Consider the following 17,778-nt stretch of genomic DNA (forward strand, 5'->3'; position numbering starts at 1 on the left):
AGCAGCACAGCCGGTAACCAGAGGAGGGGGTAGCACGGTCGGACAGGAATGGACCACACAGGCTCGGCTAGGCTACTCCAAGGCCGAAACAGTTCGGTCTTTAGATAGATGATAATATCGCCGAGTAAAACAGAGACTACGACCAGAACGAGCCGAGTATTTGCACAGGCCAGACCCCCTCCTCTCTGTCTCCGCCTGCAGCCTACAGACATTCTCCTATTAAAGAGACCTCATTTAGAGCCGGTGGTTAAATATATATTTTCAAACGCATATGTTAGCTTCATTTAAAGCCGAATTCGGTGTCTTTCAGCCGGTTGACGGATACTAGGCTACGCCTCGTCCTGCCGGTTTCCTGCGGCCAGTTGCGCCCCGGTTCGCCCTTCAGCAGCGTCGCCGCGTCCCCGCTGTTTCTGTCAGCTGCTGCGCATCAGCAAAACATGCAGGATGAGCCTGTGGGGGTGACAACCACGCAATTACCCCCGTCAACCGAGGAGAAGGACAGCAACAGCAGCACGGTCAGCAAATCCGGGAGGCAACCGAACCAAACCGACAACCGCGGCTGCCAGCTGAGCTCATTCACGCCGGATTATAACCATCTGAACCAGAACGTAGCTTTTCCAGATTTCAATCGGGGTCGTTTTTGCCCGACGCAGTCTATCTGTGACCTTCAGCACAGCCGAAAAATACATCAGCAGTTAAGTCAGCACACTGAGTTTAGCCCCACAGAGTCGCCCCCACCCCAGAGACGCTTCAGTCACCTGCCGCAGAGGCAGCCCTTCTCGCGCAGCGCTGCTGACCCCTGCGGCTCTCCAGTGGAAGAGGCTGAAGCCGATGCTGCGTCGCCATCGCCCACTTCCGTAAATCCAAACAAGATCCAAATGGACTCCCCCATCGCCCACCATATAAATGGCAATGGCAGCAGCAGCACCGGCAACATGTTGTCCGGAGGTCTCGGCGCCGCTTTCCCGAACCTCCCCACCCAGGAGATGCAGAGCGCCAGCGTAGGCTCGTCGTCACCTTCCCTCCCCGGGTTCGGCACCCCGTGGTCCGTCCAGACCAGCTCCTCGCCCCCTCCCGCACCCAACTCCATCAACCCCATCCACGCTAACGCCATCAACCAGATGCCCAACACGGACTCTGACAACAGCTTCTACCCAGGTATCCCCTCCTCCATCAACCCGGCCTTCTTCCAGAGTTTTTCGCCGGTGTCAGCTAATCCGTGCGCCGGGATTAATGTGCAGGGCTTCAGCGGTCCTTTCTCGCCCCAGATGAACGTCCCCCAGCAGGCACAGAGCCGCAGGTCCCCGGTCAGTCCCCAGATGCATCCCCAGCAGGGCGCCTTCCTGCAGCAGAGGAACAACTACAACCAACATCAGGTGAGCTGCTATAGGCCATAAATCACATCAAGGTGACACAGGAGCTCTCCTGTGTCCCTCTGTTAGTTAGCATTCCCACCTTCAGTGGCCATAAATAGGCCTCAGGCCCACACAGCTCCATCCTTTTTAGCCTATTTGAATCAAGATGTTAGGTTCCCATCATTTTAAGTGAAGGCCACCTCTGGGATGTCCCTGGGGATAAAGACATAAAGTACAGACTGAAGAGTTATGTGTGTGTGTGGGGGGGGGGGGGGGGGGGTATTATGCAGCCATAGCCTTTGAGGGACAAATAGTCTTTTTTTTTTTTACTACATAATGCGTTTGTCATGTTCCCTGCAAGGGCTGGAGTCACTACTCTTGAGGCAAAGGAAGGGAGGGGTGAACAGGGGAACAAGGGAGCATCACTGAATCTAGCTGTTGTTCTCTCCTGGAAGCTGGCAGTGGGATGCGGTCACATGGCACTGGACCATCCCTGTCTTGTGGTTCAGTCAGTGGGAGTACAAAGGCTTGCAGGGTTTGCTGTCCTAAATGGGTGTTTATTTGGGTGAAATGAAGACATCTAGTATCTTGGTAGTGTGTGTGTGTGTGTGTGTGTGTGTGTGTGTGTGTGTGTGTGTTGGCAGACAGTTAGGGGACCATTGGAAAGACCAGCAATAGCAACAGAGGCTCAAATGAAGGCATTAGTGTTGGGGCCTATGCGTTAGTAGCCTTCAGCTTCAGGTTTCTCATGTGATTTGCACACTGGGTTTGTGTGACTGGGTGTGCTTAAAGTGCATCTGTCGTGTTGCTGTTTCACTGACCTTTAACCCCTTGCTGATTACGAGTGCTATGTAAATATATTTTCATTAAACCCCCAAAGACAACCAAACCCATTGGGATGCACATCCAATGGATCAACACATTAGCATGCATGTGCTAATGTGTTGGAGCAGAAAAAAATATACTTGTTTTGTTGTTTGTTAAAATGTTTTTTTTCTCAATGGCTCATTTGTACAAGAATAAAACAGTTACTTAACATAATTCATGTCCGTCAGGGTTCAGTTTCCATTTTCTTTAACAGAACTTATCCTGTTTTTTTTTTTACCAAAAACAATTCTTCGAGCACACCGACACTCCCTAGCTGTTGGCATACAAAGAGAAAGGGAACATTTAGATCACATTATGTATTAGTGTGTGAGGAACAGCAAGTTGATTGTCCTCTGTGTTAAGATTTTTTCACGTGAAAGCACGCAAGATTAAGCACGATGCGATTGGATGTATGATACTTAAGAGTGGACACAAGGTCCAGGTAGAGAGAGAGATTGTGTGTGTAACTTACACTAGCGGTGTCACAGCGCGCGGGATACTTAGTCTTAAAGCCTTAAATCTTCTTATCTACCCACCCGTTACAGGGGCAGATCAAGCTAGGCTGTGGCTGACAGGGAGAAGGGAAAGGATAGAAAGGCAGGACGGAAATGGAAATAGCATGTAGATAATAAAAATGCACATAAGGATGTACCTGTCCCTATTTAACCTTCCATCTTTCCACACCCTCTGCTCCCCCTGATGTGTGTGCAGCCCATGGTGAAGCCATCTCCGTGGGGCGGCCACCAGGGGAATGGCTGGGGTTCCGGGGGGATGTCCTGGGGCCGGGACCACCGCAGAGGGAGTGGCATGGGCGTACCTGGCTCAGTCAGCCACGTCTCGCCCCTGAAGAAGCCTTACTCGAGCAACGTCATCGCTCCTCCCAAGTTCCCACGCTCTGCAGGATCACTGGGGCCTAAGTCCTGGATAGAGGAGAACATGTTTCGCACAGACAGCAACAGCAACACTTTGTTGCCCCTGCAGGTAAGTGTTTTGGGTACTTACTGCTTTGGCTGGTGTGTGTTTGTGTTTGTTTCTGTGTTACTGTGAGAGAATCAGTGGCTTTAAAGGTGGGAAAGAACTAGTAACAGAGGCATACCCAATCATTTGAATTAGAGATTGGACAAAGGGAATGATGAAGAGGTGTGTGTTGGTGTGTGAGTGAGAGAGAGTTTCAGTTGAGATCCCTTGATGAAGTAGAAACTGAAAGGGAACGCGAATTCTTTTTATCAACAGAGTGACTGAAAGCAAAGGATTCTTTAGAGACACATAGCCGTGTGTAGATGTAAATTACCATAAAAGGGCCAGCATGGTTAGCATTTCAATCCGATGGGAGGAGTCTGGGCTGATTTGCTCTGCAGGTTTCACGGAAGGTGTAACAAAGCGGGGGCTGGGCTGCATTTATTTCAGGAAACTAACGTCTTGTAGGTGAGATCTATTTCAAGTACAAAGGCTGCTAAAGCTTTGCCTGTGCACAGTATCGCATGTTATATGTACCAGGTTGTGTGTTTTCTTCACATGTGACTTGTGACCATGGCTGACGTCCACTTTTAGTGTCTCTCTGTGGTTTATTTGGTATTTATGCACTAAATCTATGTTTTCAAGGCACTTAACCAGAAGTTAGCTAAAATAACACGTCAGTAAATGATTGTTTTGACGTGTGCATGGCAAACAGAATCGCGTTGACCCTAATGCATTTCATTTTTTCAAGGTTTTTAATTATACACAATATTATACAACAAAACAACACTTGTCAACAATATATCATATCGTATCATGTACTAGTATCAAATAGATACTAGTAGTAATCATGATAATTATGATTTTTGGGAAAGGAACAGTATTAAACTAGATTTATAGTCATCTAACTGGATTACTTTTCCTTCTCTGTGGTTTATTTATCTGTAGTGTATCATTTCTGATACTACTTTTTACAGTGTTGGTAGACAAACTAAAATGAGGTTTTAATTCTCATGTAAAAGTCATTCATAAGCTGATGAGGCTGTATGTAAGAGGCTTTCACTCTTCTCACAAAAGAATAACTGCACTGATTGTCTCTTACTGTACTGAACAATGTATTTCTTCATAAAAAGAGACCACAGAGTACTCTTTGTGTCGGCTTATATTAAATACATACATTCATTCTAAGAATAATGGCACATTTTAATGACCTGTAACAGAAAAGATATTCATTACTGTGACTCACGCAGACTAAAGTAATGATATCACCTAAATAATGGTGTCACTAAATAGTATTACTGTTGCTATGAGCTCAAATTATTAGTGATATCAGTGCCAAGAAGCACAACGCCTCCTATTCCAGGAAACAGGCTTGACTCCATGGATTGGTAATTTCCATAAACAGTCTCGGACGCAGAATTTTTCAGATTCCAAGTCTTTTCCTTCCTTCCTTTCTGTTTAATGTTTGGCAGTCAGTGACACGTCTCTGCTGTGTCATGTGTTAGACATCATGCAGAGGTAGGCTGAGGAAGAGAGTCGCTGAGTATTAAAGGCCTGTAGTCTATCTCGACATTTCTTAAAATTGTACAGAAATGTTCCACCGTTAACGCTATATTCCTTAAGTAAAAGAGAATATTCCCCACAGCTGTATGTTGAACTTTTGTGTGTTACAATGTCCTCCGGGTCCTTAATGGCAGACAAGTAAAGTCTTTTTCAGACACACATCCAGTTCTCTGGCTTAAAAGTCTGTTTACAGGTCGAGTGCTTCTGCATATGTGAAAAAAAGTTGTTTAAAGCCTTTTGTGGCTCCAGAGGGAGCTGCGCAAAGTCTAATAAATGTCCTCAAGTGATGTCACTTGATTCGGCATCGGTTGGGTCTGAAGACTACAAGTTTGAAAATGAAAAAACAAGATGGGGGTGTGGAGTTAGAAAGAAGTCAGTTCACCAGACCTCAGTAGCCTGCTTCTAATCTCAGCTTGAGGCTAGCCCGAAGCTACATAGGCCACTACCAGTTTAACACACATGAATTCTCAAATGATTCGAGAAGGGTTGCATTGTGGGTAATGTAGGCGCCACAAAGAATGTAATTTAGAATATTTTCTCGACTAGCTTCAGTGGTATCAAGCTATACAGATTTATTTGTGAGATATCCAATTTTTCTGCTGTTAACCCATTACGATGTTGAAAAATTACATTTCCAGAAACAGTGTCCCCATTACTCTGGATACTCCACAGACCTCCCTTTTAACAGTTTTAACAGTGTTTACCCAGTGTAAAAGTCACACAGTCACCGGAAAGAGATGTTGCTGCTGAGCACCACAAATGAAGCTCCGCTTATCTCCATTGTATTGATGAGAAAATAAATCTTCTTGTTATTTAGTTGAACTCACCCTTTAAAGATGGCCGTTCTATAACTCAGCAGCGGACGTGAAGCCAATTTCAATGTCTGGCACCCTGTTTTGGTTTAACTGATGATCCTGTTATCAACATCTTTTAAACAGGTGACGCAGTGATGAAGTAGATGTGAAGTTCATGGGGTTACTGGATTATATTCCTTGCCAATCAAACTGTCAATCAAATGCTTTAATTCTATGCTATGCCATCTAATACAACTCTTCATTCTCCATTTCATGAATTACTGTCACTATTGCACTAAACTAACAAATTGGAAAGCAAGGCGAAAGCATATTAAGCAACCTACAATCCGTCACTATCAAAGTATGAAGAGTTGACCTTTACCCTGCCTCTAAGTTGGGTGTGCTAAGGTAGGTTAGGCGCTCCGTGGTTTGCTAGTCACCAGTATATTACCATATGAGTCCGTCATAGTTTCTGCTATCTCACTGGCCCGCCAATGAGCTCACAACCTCCATCTCAGCTCTCCGGCTAAATGCCACTGCTGGTTTTGGTTTCCATTCTCTCTCTCCATCTGACTCTGGGAACAAGTCCAGAGATCTTGGGGAATCCGTCCTATAGGCCGCTCACAAATATACCCTTCAGACCCCTAAAGTGAATAAATACGGAGAGAATGTTAATCCAAAGCGTGAGCTGCTCACTCTCTTAAATCTCTTACATGTTAAACCCACACTACAGAGGCTTTATTATTTATAAGTCAAATCACGAAAAGTGTGTTTGAAACGTGAGGAATTAGACACGCGCCGTGACGTGTGTTTGTTTTGTTGCAACTGGATGATAAAAAACCTCTCGCCGGTGTTTTTCAGGACCGCTCCAGAATGTACGACAGTCTGAACATGCACTCCCTGGAGAGCTCTCTTATTGACATCATGCGAGCTGAGCAGGATCCGATGAAAGGTAAGATGGCCTTTCACTTTCTATCTATGTTTAGGGGGGGGGGTCAAAGGGAGGTGATCGTGTTCAGTGCGGAGGCCTGACATCGGTGCAGGGAAGTGACAGGCCCATTGCTCCCAGAGCTGTGTTGTTTTTCCCCACACCAGCTTACTTTCTCCCCGCTGAGAGCTTAATACTTCTGCCACCAGCTGCACATTTACATGACCTTCCAGCTCTGATCCTGTTGCTACTTAACCTGGGCAGCAGGACAGAGGAAGGAGTGGAGGAGTGGAGGAGAAAGAGGAGATAAATGATGGTGCTTCTCTTTGCTGTGAATGTCTCCAATTAGTCGCAGATGTTTTCTGACAGAGCAGGCGCGTGCATGTCACACATGACTTGGAATCTTTTAACTAGAAGATGTATAAATAGTTTCTTTAATTATTCCTCATGGTTTGGCAGTCGCCAGCAGAGAATGTACTGTAGTGCGACACTGTCCTCAGCTGCCGGACATCAGAGGAGCAGTGTCAAATAACTGCTCCGTTCTCACCCTCCTCTCCCGCAGACGGCTGCATGTAGCTCATTTACAGCCTCGCAGGCCAGCTACACTTAGAATGTGACCCAGAAATTACAACACTGGTAAAACCAAAGCATGCATACAGTCGTGATTTGCTGGCATATGTGTAGAAGCACCAAAATGGTTATTTGTAGTCTCCAATAAGACCCCTCTGAAATCAGGACTCAACCTGAGCCCTCCTTTCCTGGGCGAGTTTCTTGTTTTTCCTGCCGGAGCAGATGGAGAGGACATGGGCCAGTGTGCACAGCGGAGAGAGGGGGATCTGGACTAATTTTAGATGTGATCACACTTTCACACGCTGTGTATGACAGCCAAGAGAGGAGACGAGAGGGAAGGAGGGCTTGCGAGGATGGGCTCTGCCATTTATAGCACTGCCACGGCTAACACAACAGCGTACAGTATTCTGACCAGCAGCTCCAAAATACAGGACCTCATAAACCAAAAACTGTAGTGCGAATATGATGATACATTTTTGTCTTTTGCTTAAAAAAAAGAAAAAAACAGCCAATGAAGCTTAAATGTTGAAACATTTTTTCAAATCCACGAGTCATTTTTGTTATAGTTGTGTATCATCGTTGGGACATTTAAAGCTACTATGTAGAATTTGAACACATCTGACTTTGGTGCCACCCAGTGGTGGAATCGAAAAAGACATTGGCAGACAGCTTTACACACTCGTGTCCTGATAGTGAGAATAATGTATTAGATACTTTAATCATATGAAAAAATCTACACATGGGGGCTTTAACATTTGTGTATAAAATGGCTTGTCTGCAGGAAAGACATACAGATACTGTGAACTTATAATCTAACTGAATATGATTGGATGCAAACTAATGATCATTTTCATTATTGATTAATATTCCAATTATTTTCGTGCTTCATGTTTTGGTCAGAATAAAGTGAAAAATGTGCCCAGAGCCTAAGTGGACATTTTCTAATAGCTTGCTTTGTCCGACCAACGATCCAAAACAGCAAAGATATTTCCTTAAAACCTGGAAAAACAGCAAATATTCACAGTTTAGAAGCTTGACTTAGTGGCTTGATTGAAGCAGCTCGTGCTTCAATCAGTGACAAGATCACAGCACTTAGCAGGTGGAGAAGTCACTGCGTTTGGAACTGGAAATGAAGTGGTCCGTTTTGTCCTTAGACTCCTGTCTTCCTGTATTACTGTTGACAAAAACAAAGTGCTTCATTCTGCCAAGTTCCCCCTGTTTTCTCGTTATGTCAAAGTATCTTTGTGGATAAGGAGAGCTTTGTTCCTTTTGCTGCAGACATGTGAGGAGGCTGTTGTAACACATTCACAGGCACTGTAGTTATATGTGTTTCTGTTTTTGTGTGTGTGTGTGTGTGTTCTCGCTCCCATGTACACACATTGGCCTCGCCCTGTCCTCTCCATCTGCTCCGTGTCTCATCCCTATTTGTGTGTCTGTGTGTGTGTGTGTGTCTGTTTCTCATGTCAGGCCGTGTGGGATGCCCTAACCCCGGGGCTGACGGCCTACTCATGCTCAATGGTAATTATCTCTAAGCACCATCTCCCTCTGTTGTGTATTGTCAGCGTTTCCATCCAGCTGTTTTTATGTGCAAATTGCAAATAGAGACACAGTTCTCCGAGTGACAGTGGACGCATCATGAGGACTGCAGACTTAGTTGTCATGATGCTTCCTTTGTTATTCTTTATTTATTTAGCCTCATTAGACACACTCACCAGACTCACAGTGGAGCGATAGGGTCACACAAGGTGACATGTGGTAGGGCTGTTGTTTTGTTCATTAGATTTCTAGATTTCTAAGTGCCATTTGTCCTCAAAATGTCAATGTAGTGCCACTCTGGGCTCTATAAACATCATTGTATTTTATATTTTATAATGTTATCATCAGTATCATCAAGTTTTCTTAATTCGCACTCAGGATCTACCATACTGATGTTATTTGATGGCGCTCACATGATTAGGAGTTTTTCCATTGCTTTACTAAGTCACCTGAGGACTTTGAATGCACCACAAACATGACTTTGTTACATCCACTCATTGAAATGTACATTTTCAGTGCCACTTAGAATAATTGTAGCCTCTTTTTCTGCGGACACACGTCATGCTGGTGTCAAAAATAAAATCTTGTTTTATAACAGTCTCAATAGGACACAAATCTGGGTCAGACAGCATTTGTGAATAATTGCGTGCATGGTTTTCATTGTTTCTGGGACTTGCTGTTTCCTCCTGAGACCCAGCAATCAGCAATTCAGTTCTGTGCTGTGTTGGAGGCAGTTTTTGGCTCGCGTCTCTGAGGCCGAACATGCTGCTGAGATGAGCCGTGTTGTCCCTGACAGAGGACATCCAGGGCTTTTCAGTGATGTAACATATGTGGAGTTGGACATTGACAAGTTGATTTCTCTAGTTTTCCAAATGGCCTCCATGAGATCAGGCGCATTTTAAGGAAAAAAATAAAGTTAAGTTGTAGAAAGTGTCTAAGGAGTAGTTAAATGGGTTTTGAGAGCAGTGGAATTATTTTGTCCACCTGGGAAATGTGTCATCTGGATTTTCTACATATTTATTTTATGTGTTTTACTACGCAGTGGAGTAAATTACACATAAATGTGTGACTTCAGACGTTTATTCTTTGTCTTGATGTCCTCAACAAAGAATATATCCAATTTTTAGCGATTCGGTTTATTTTATCCAAAGGAGAAAAAAAATGTAACTCTTGTTCTGGGCCTCAGGAGGATGTAAGCTAAGCTGTTTAAAGTATTAAAAAGTCAATTTAGTGGATTTATTATGGACTTATTTGTCACTGACTAAATTGATAGGTGGTTGGATAAAGAGGTCGTGGGATAACTCTGCAGATTAAAGTCCATAGAGGTTACGTGTACTTTTTGAGAATGTCTGCACAGCTGAAACTTGCACTCTGTACTTTCCTACATGCAGCCAGGAGCTATGGGAGACGTCGAGGTAAACTCCGCTTTCTACAACATGTCTTTTTCCTTGTGGCTTGTTCTCTTGTGGCGTGCTTTATTGCTTGAGTGGATACCAAACTGAGACAGACTTCAAATTGTCTTTCTGTTTTTAAATTCAGGAACACATTGATCTTCTTTTTTTTTCGTAGTGTTGTTATACAGTTGTTAAGTTTCAATTTTGCCCAATAAATCAATGTTGGCTTTCAAAACATAAAACAACAATACTTTACGATTGTATTGTTTTAGTATCCAGACATGCATGATGTCAAGGGTTTCATGTTTGGTCCCGTTTATCTGAATGGCAGTTGTGCCTCTGCTGCATGGAACGCCAAAGTCTTCAATATTAGATAAATAAAAAAGACATTATGAAATAAATAATTGTATGAATATATTGTGTATACAAATGAGCCAATCATTTGTGAAATAATTGAACTCGACTCATTATCATGTATTGCTATGTAACAGCTTCTGTTAGCTAGAGCAACAACAATGCTAATATTATTCTGAATCAACCAACAAGAGGATGCTGCTGTAAGTAAATGCAGTACAGCCAACAGTATCTAAACCTCTTTAGCCTTTAAGCCCTAGGTAACATGGCTGCACATGCTACCTACAGTACCTAGCTGGCTTACTACTTACACGACTGTTGTGGCAGAAAAGTGGCATGTATGGGACCCTTTTATACCTAAATATAAAATAAAACCTGAAAATTAAAATGAACTCCTATGAAATGAAAATAAGAACGATGAAATAACATGACATGAGTTGAGTTCTCATAATTTCTTAAAATGTTTCTATATGTGAAAGAATGTATTCGTATGACTATTTATTTTATAATTACTTATTTATCTATTTAACATTGAACACTCTGGGCTCCATACTGCTCAGCGATGTTATTAACTGCTTTGTTCCACACAGCCTTGTCTTTCCACACCTGCTCTATCTGCCACACTGCTCGTGATTCTTCACCTTAAGCCGGTGCTTTGTCTCACAACCACTCAGCGTGACACTGCAATAAAAGCAGACTCATTATTTTACGGACAGCCTCCCCTCTGGATTTGTCCTTGTCGTGGCAGAGATATAAACTTCCATAAAGGAGCAGCTGATGCTTTAATTTGACTGGGTTTGTGATTTGTGTTGCTGCTCATGGGTGTGTGTGTGTTTGTGTCAATGTTTGACATTTGCTGTCGCCTTAACTGCCTTTTTCCTCTGCCAGGCCGCTCCTCCCTCTTCCCTATTGATGACAATCTCCTCGATGATGGCCACGGCAACCAGGGTGTCCCAGGTGTCCTTGGCTCCCCCAACTGTTACCCCCACCAGAACGGGGAACGCATCGAGCGCTTCTCCCGTAAGGTGTTTGTGGGAGGTTTGCCCCCTGACATAGATGAAGGTGAGGGCAACTATAACACGGTCTTTCAGGATTGCATTATACGGCTGGCCTTTGCTTCTTCTGTTCTATCGGCCACCTTTCTCTCTCTTCACCTGCCGGTTGTTTTTCCACTTTCCCTCAGATGAAATAACATCAAGCTTCCGCCGCTTTGGTCACCTGGTGGTCGACTGGCCACACAAAGCAGAGAGCAAATCCTACTTTCCACCTAAAGGTATTGATGATCGCAGCGAGAGTATATATTAAACATACATTTATGGCTACTAAACTTTATTTATCTGAGCTCAGATGCCATGAAGCGATGATGCTAAGAAATGAGGTGTCATTTGAATACTGACCACTACCATTTGTTATATAGTCTATTGGTATGTGTTTAATGCACACACTGAGCCTGCGGATGTGTGTGTGTGTGTGTTTCCTAGGATACGCATTCCTGCTGTTCCAGGAGGAGAGCTCAGTGCAGGCTCTGATTGAAGCCTGCATGGAGGAGGATGGGAAGCTTTACCTGTGTGTCTCCAGCCCCACCATCAAGGACAAACCTGTGAGTTCAACAGCACCCGCTCACACTGGGAAGACATAGTGCTGTCATTTCAAAATGTTTCTGAATAAAAAGAGAGTGGATTTAAAGTTGAATTTTAATTTGTTTCAGGTGCAAATTCGACCCTGGAACCTAAGCGACAGTGATTTTGTGATGGACGGGTCTCAGCCCCTCGATCCCCGCAAGACCATCTTTGTGGGAGGCGTCCCTCGTCCCCTGAGAGCAAGTAATTACACATGCTTTGTTTTTCCTAAAGCAATTATCAGTTTTCTATTCAGGAAGTACCTCAGACATGATTGTGACTCAGGATACAATCTGAGATACAACCCCCATCTACAACACGAGTCTGACAGCTTCTCCCCCCACTCAGTCTCACCCACTGTAGTGTAACTTCCCCACGTCCTCGAAGATCTTTTCTTAATCCTTTCACTCTCCTGAATACATTCTTTTTTTTGTCTACCTGTCCTTTCACCTAATGACTAGTTGAGCTGGCCATGATTATGGATCGCCTCTACGGCGGAGTCTGCTACGCAGGAATTGACACCGATCCAGAGCTCAAGTACCCCAAGGGGGCGGGGCGAGTGGCCTTCTCCAATCAGCAGAGTTACATCGCTGCCATCAGCGCGAGATTCGTCCAGCTGCAGCACGGAGACATTGACAAGCGGGTACAGCCTCCCCGTCATTAACAATTCCTTATTTTCTATGTGTGTGTGTGTGTGTGTGTGTGTGTGTGTGTGTGTGTGTGTGTGTGCGCGCCATCAGCATCACCACAAACAAAGGTATCTTGTTGCTATGGTGAACGAAAGCTTATTAGGGCTGATTGAATTTGCTTCCTTTCCAGTCTCTACTGCTACAAGTTACACATTATATATTTTACTAAATGTATTTATGCACTTTCTCTAACGTGTGTTTGCAGGTGGAGGTGAAGCCCTACGTCTTGGATGATCAGCTGTGTGATGAGTGTCAGGGTGCACGCTGCGGAGGGAAATTTGCCCCCTTTTTCTGTGCTAATGTCACCTGTCTGCAGTACTACTGCGAATTCTGCTGGGCCAACATCCACTCGCGTGCCGGGCGAGAGTTTCACAAGCCGCTGGTCAAAGAGGGAGCCGACCGCCCACGCCAGATCCACTTCCGCTGGAACTAAAGATGCGACCGCAGCCGTGGTGACACAGTCAGAGGGAAGGGCAATGAAACACTGGCTAACAGGAAAAAAGAGCATCGCTCTGCCTCTCCTGCTCTCCTAAGCTATCAGTATAATCGAGTATGTAACACTATACAGTATATACTATATATATCTATATATCTTTTGTAGCAGCCAAACACCACAAGCCTCAGTTTTTCACCAAAACCCCCCTCACATCTCAGGCTCTGACAACTCTACAACTCTTTTGTGGTACTTTCATCTTTTCTAAGAGGAGATTTAAAAAAAAAAAAAAAGAGAGATTGATTTTTGTAGGTTTTTTTATTCTTATTATTTTTGTATGTGAGAATTAAAGTAGATATGGGAATGTTTTTGCATGGGGGCAGCTTGTCTGTCTTTTTGTCTGCTGCTAGCCACCACTACAGTGTGCGTCGTGCACACTTGTTTCTGGGAAAACCTTGATTCTCTAATGTTGACGCCTGCCCCAGGTCATTAACCAAAGGTAGCAAGAAGATATAGGAAGCGTAAAATTGACACATTCTTTCTGGCGCAAAACAAATGGTTGTTTTTTAATGTTCCCATGGGCTCTTTCATCTTTTTAGAGGGTTTATTAACAGAAAATTATGATAGGGTTATTTCTGCGCTCATACTGACCCATAAAGTGATACCTCAAACGACTAAATCTGGTTTCTGCTAAGTGTATTCAACATTTATACTTAACAAGCTATTTTAGAAGCTTTGCTGCTATATATACATATATATGAATAAATGTGTAGGTATTATATTTAATGCCATTTATAAACCAGAATCATGTAAAATGAATGCAGTATGCACTCGACCACTAATGGCCCCCATTGCCATGGAAAGTGCATGTTATTACAATAGGCTTAGTTACACAAGTAGCATGCAGGATAGATGTGAGAGAGAGGAAAAAAACACTGAGAAAAAAAACAAACCACTGAAATCATAATTAAAGACATAAAAGTCTATAGTGAGTAGCATGACCATTTATTACAGAAGAGGAGGAAAAAATCAGACAAAGTTGAATAAGTTTAAAAAAAAAACATATTTAAACTTGCATGCATTGATGTTTATCTGTTGTTTGATCCGTTTACATACTTAACGATACAAAAAGTGATATTGGTTCTACTGTAGACTTAGTGGACGCCATCGTTTTGTGACATGATGGCTTGTATGGCAAAAAAAAAAGAAGAAAAAATCCTGTTGAGAAGCAGAGTGGTGTTCAGTGGTTTGTGTTTGTGTCGTCCTCGTGCCGTGTGACTGTTTTTAGGCGTTAGACTGAGGCTCTAGTTTAGTTACCAACAGATAACGTAGAGGAGAATTAAAACGTCAGAATGACTCTGCCTTCACCCTTCCTATCCCACATCTTTGCATGGTCCCAAAGGTTAATCTGACACAGCATCGCCTTCCCAGACCAAATGCAAACAAGACTTGATTGGCTTGGAAGACTTAACTGGGGGAAGTAGGCCTAGGCTTGAAGGTCCTGAGAACATGTTCTCTTCACTAGTCTTGCTTATTTTGTAAGAGTCAGGCTTTCATGCCATGTGGCTGCAGCCACATGAATCCAGGGAAACTCTGGCGCGGTTACTGAAAGATAAAGCGCCTCCACGTCTCCTCAGAAAGCTTTCACGATGATGACGATGGCGCTCTGCCCCCTTGGCGTGCTAAAGATGAAACTCTTTGTTCGTGTTGTTTGTTAGGTTTCCACAGTGACCCTTGAATTACTTTAAAAAAAAAAAAAACAATTTAGGGACAATCTTTCCTGTGAGGATGGTGGCCCAGCCGTCCGTTTGGTACTGTACTGGTGTGTCGTTGTGGTTTTTGTGCTCCATGGCCTGGTGTGTGCTCCTCTGTATCTGTGTTCAGGCGTCAAAGTGTGTCACAAAACCTTAATGAAACTGAGACTTTAAGTTTATCTACTTATAGCTGAGTCATATAATTGAATTTGTGTCATCTACTTACCCATCACTGGCCCTTCAGTATGTTTTTATAATATATATTATGCACTACTTTTCTATATCCCCACTCATTTTGATTTATTATACACCCCCTTAAGTGATTTCAGTGCAGATCCTCTGAAACCTCCACCTATTTATAATTCTACAGATGGTTTATTAAATTTTATTTTTTCATGATTACTTATTTAAGGTGTAGCGTGAAGCGGTGGTCTTAAGTTATCTATATTCTGTATGAGTAGAGCAGTGAAATCCGATATGTTCTAATATATTCTAATGTAGTCTAGGTATTGTGAGGACCCGGGAGTTTGGAGCGTGATGAAGGTGAAAGTCAAGAGCTCCCGTCCCCCAGCCCCCCCCCCCCCCCCCCCCGTGGCTTTAGTTCTCATGATGCGAACATGTTTGAATATCGTCACCTGTAACACTTGACTCGTGCTGTTTTTGTGAGGTTCTATTCTCTATGTTGAACACTGTTACTTTGTTCTGTATGTGTCTTTGTTTTGTTTTGTAAAAATCATATTTATTTCACTATTTTTGTAGACAAAAAAAAACTATTTGATTTTGATTGTATTTTTCTATTTGAATAGGACTATTATACAATTTACCCCCCCCCATCTCAATTGCTAATTATGTCGAAATGTTCTGTTCAAAGACAAAGCATCGTGTCATCAGTAACAACATCAAAGTTTTTGATATACAGTCGATTCTTATTTTGATACACATTTCATTTGAAGGAAGGAAACATGAAGGTTTTATTATATTCTTGGAAGACACTTGAGATTCTCCCCTGTCGCATCGAGGCCCCAGCTGCCTGTCCTCGTAGATGCTCTGAAACTTGAATATAACACATTTTGAAAGGCTGACTAACCTCGAATCTGTGTTGTGATGTGCAATACTGTTTCTAATGTTTGTATAAAAGTAAGAACTACAGTGTAAACCTTTTTAATGCAGATTTATTTTTTTCATTGCATATTTTGCAACTTTCTGATCCACAGTGTCATTTTTTACTGTCAGAAAAAAAGAAACCCCGTTTTTTCATTGCAACTATTTTTAAATCCAGATATCTTTGTACTGATGTAAATGATTGTAGTTATTTTGGATAGTGTTTTGCTAACAAACGGAGAGACTTTTTCATGCATATTTCTATTTCATTTCATCTTGTTTTATCCCACGTTTTACTTCATTTAATGGTAGCAGAATTCTTGGAATAATTTTTTCATATTTAAATGTCATTGGTATTATTTTGTATTTTTATGTGGAAATACACTATATATAAATTTAAGATGCTAATTGCTAAGATATTATTTTGAGTTTAATTATTTTTAAAGCTAAATATTTGTAATTTTATTGTTAAAGTGACTAATTTCTAAATCAGAGTTTGTGTATAGATTCACAAAAGTGGTTTATGAGGTGTTTGGATTGTAATTATTACTGAATGGTTCTTTGATATGCAAAATGAATATCATGTTTATTTTTATTTTTGTTGGTTTTGTATTTAAATGGGGTGTTGATTACAATCTTTTTTTTTTCTTTCACTTCCTGAATAAAGACCCATTCTGTTTGGACACAACATGGCTGCTGCATGCTGCGTGTGTTTTGAAGAAAACACAAGAGGAATGAGTAAAAATAGGAGAATGTGCTCTACAAAAAGCACAAACATCATGGTTGAAGTCCATCATAATGATAACATAGTGTTATATCAGTCGTCACAGATGCAATGTTATGAAGACGTAAAAATAAAAAAAAATCAAGATAAATACTTTATATTTTACTTGAGCTCCCCCATACAGATATGAACATCTGGTTAGATTTTTTGGCATTTAACGAAATCAGTGCATAACAGTGGTGGAATGTAACTAAATACATTTACTCAAGTATTGTGCTTAAGTACAATTTTGAGGTACTTGTACTGAGTTTCCTTTTTTGCTATTCTAAATACTTCTTCCACCACTAGTGCAAATTTACAAAATAATCAAGAAAACACATTTTCTTGGAGCTATTATTATTATCATTTATTTCCTTATGGCACACGTGAGAATCTTTATCTCTATACATGTTCATTTGAAACCTCTGTACAAAATACCACTTGTTGTGTCATATGAGAGGGGTAAACAATTAATTAACTGAAATAATAACTTGATTGAAATAAGTAATCATGTTAATGTATCATTTTGATGTTGGAGACATATTTTCAGATGGTACTTATAAAGGTGTCCTCAACCTGCCCATATGAGGCAAGGACATAATCCCCAGCAGACCTCCACACATTGGTTCTGGCTCCATCTAGGGGTGAGTGTCAGAAATACAAGTGACATCAACACTGAGGTCAACAAGGCACACATGACGAGTGCCATTTATCAATCTGACGGCCTTATTCCACAGGATCCAAGTTGCTGACTGCTACACTGGATGTCTCATATTTGAATAGTCTTCATCCATGACATAATGGAGCTGATTCTGTGTGCACAGACTGTGTTTGCCTGGATGATAGTTGTTTGCCTTGGGAAGTTTATGAGGCAGAGAGAAGGGAGTGGATAAGGGGAGGGGGGAAGAGAGTGCAGGCTGCTGCTGCTGCTGCTGCACTACAAGACGCTGTCAGCACGAAGCAGCAGATGCACGCTGAGAGCAGCACAGCAGGGAAAAGAAGAATAACATGTTAACCAAGGGATCAGATCCTCAAGAAGACCGGGATCTGAGCAGATAGAACGAAGACACTCACCACTGAGAATTTTGATCAGCTTTGGGG

General features: G+C 42.4%; 1 protein-coding gene across 2 annotated transcripts; it reads left to right on the top strand.

Moving 5' to 3' along the window:
- The first annotated feature begins 878 nt into the window (after positions 1-878).
- Positions 879-13,107, top strand: cpeb2 (cytoplasmic polyadenylation element binding protein 2). 2 transcript variants are annotated; one of them, XM_070908450.1, is made up of 10 exons: positions 879-1,376; positions 2,934-3,203; positions 6,398-6,488; positions 8,502-8,552; positions 11,207-11,380; positions 11,502-11,591; positions 11,800-11,918; positions 12,027-12,141; positions 12,399-12,580; positions 12,832-13,107. In XM_070908450.1, exons 1-10 carry the CDS (start codon positions 879-881, stop codon positions 13,057-13,059), a joined length of 1,818 nt encoding a protein of 605 aa, XP_070764551.1. In that variant the 3' UTR covers positions 13,060-13,107. The 2 variants fall into 2 exon arrangements, with proteins under 2 accessions (XP_070764551.1, XP_070764552.1); XM_070908451.1 differs by lacking the exons at positions 879-1,376; positions 8,502-8,552 and having other exon boundaries at positions 3,030-3,203.
- The last annotated feature ends 4,671 nt before the right edge of the window (positions 13,108-17,778 follow it).

Source organism: Enoplosus armatus, chromosome 7 (genome assembly GCF_043641665.1).
Source record: "Enoplosus armatus isolate fEnoArm2 chromosome 7, fEnoArm2.hap1, whole genome shotgun sequence".
Taxonomy (NCBI): domain Eukaryota; kingdom Metazoa; phylum Chordata; class Actinopteri; order Centrarchiformes; family Enoplosidae; genus Enoplosus; species Enoplosus armatus.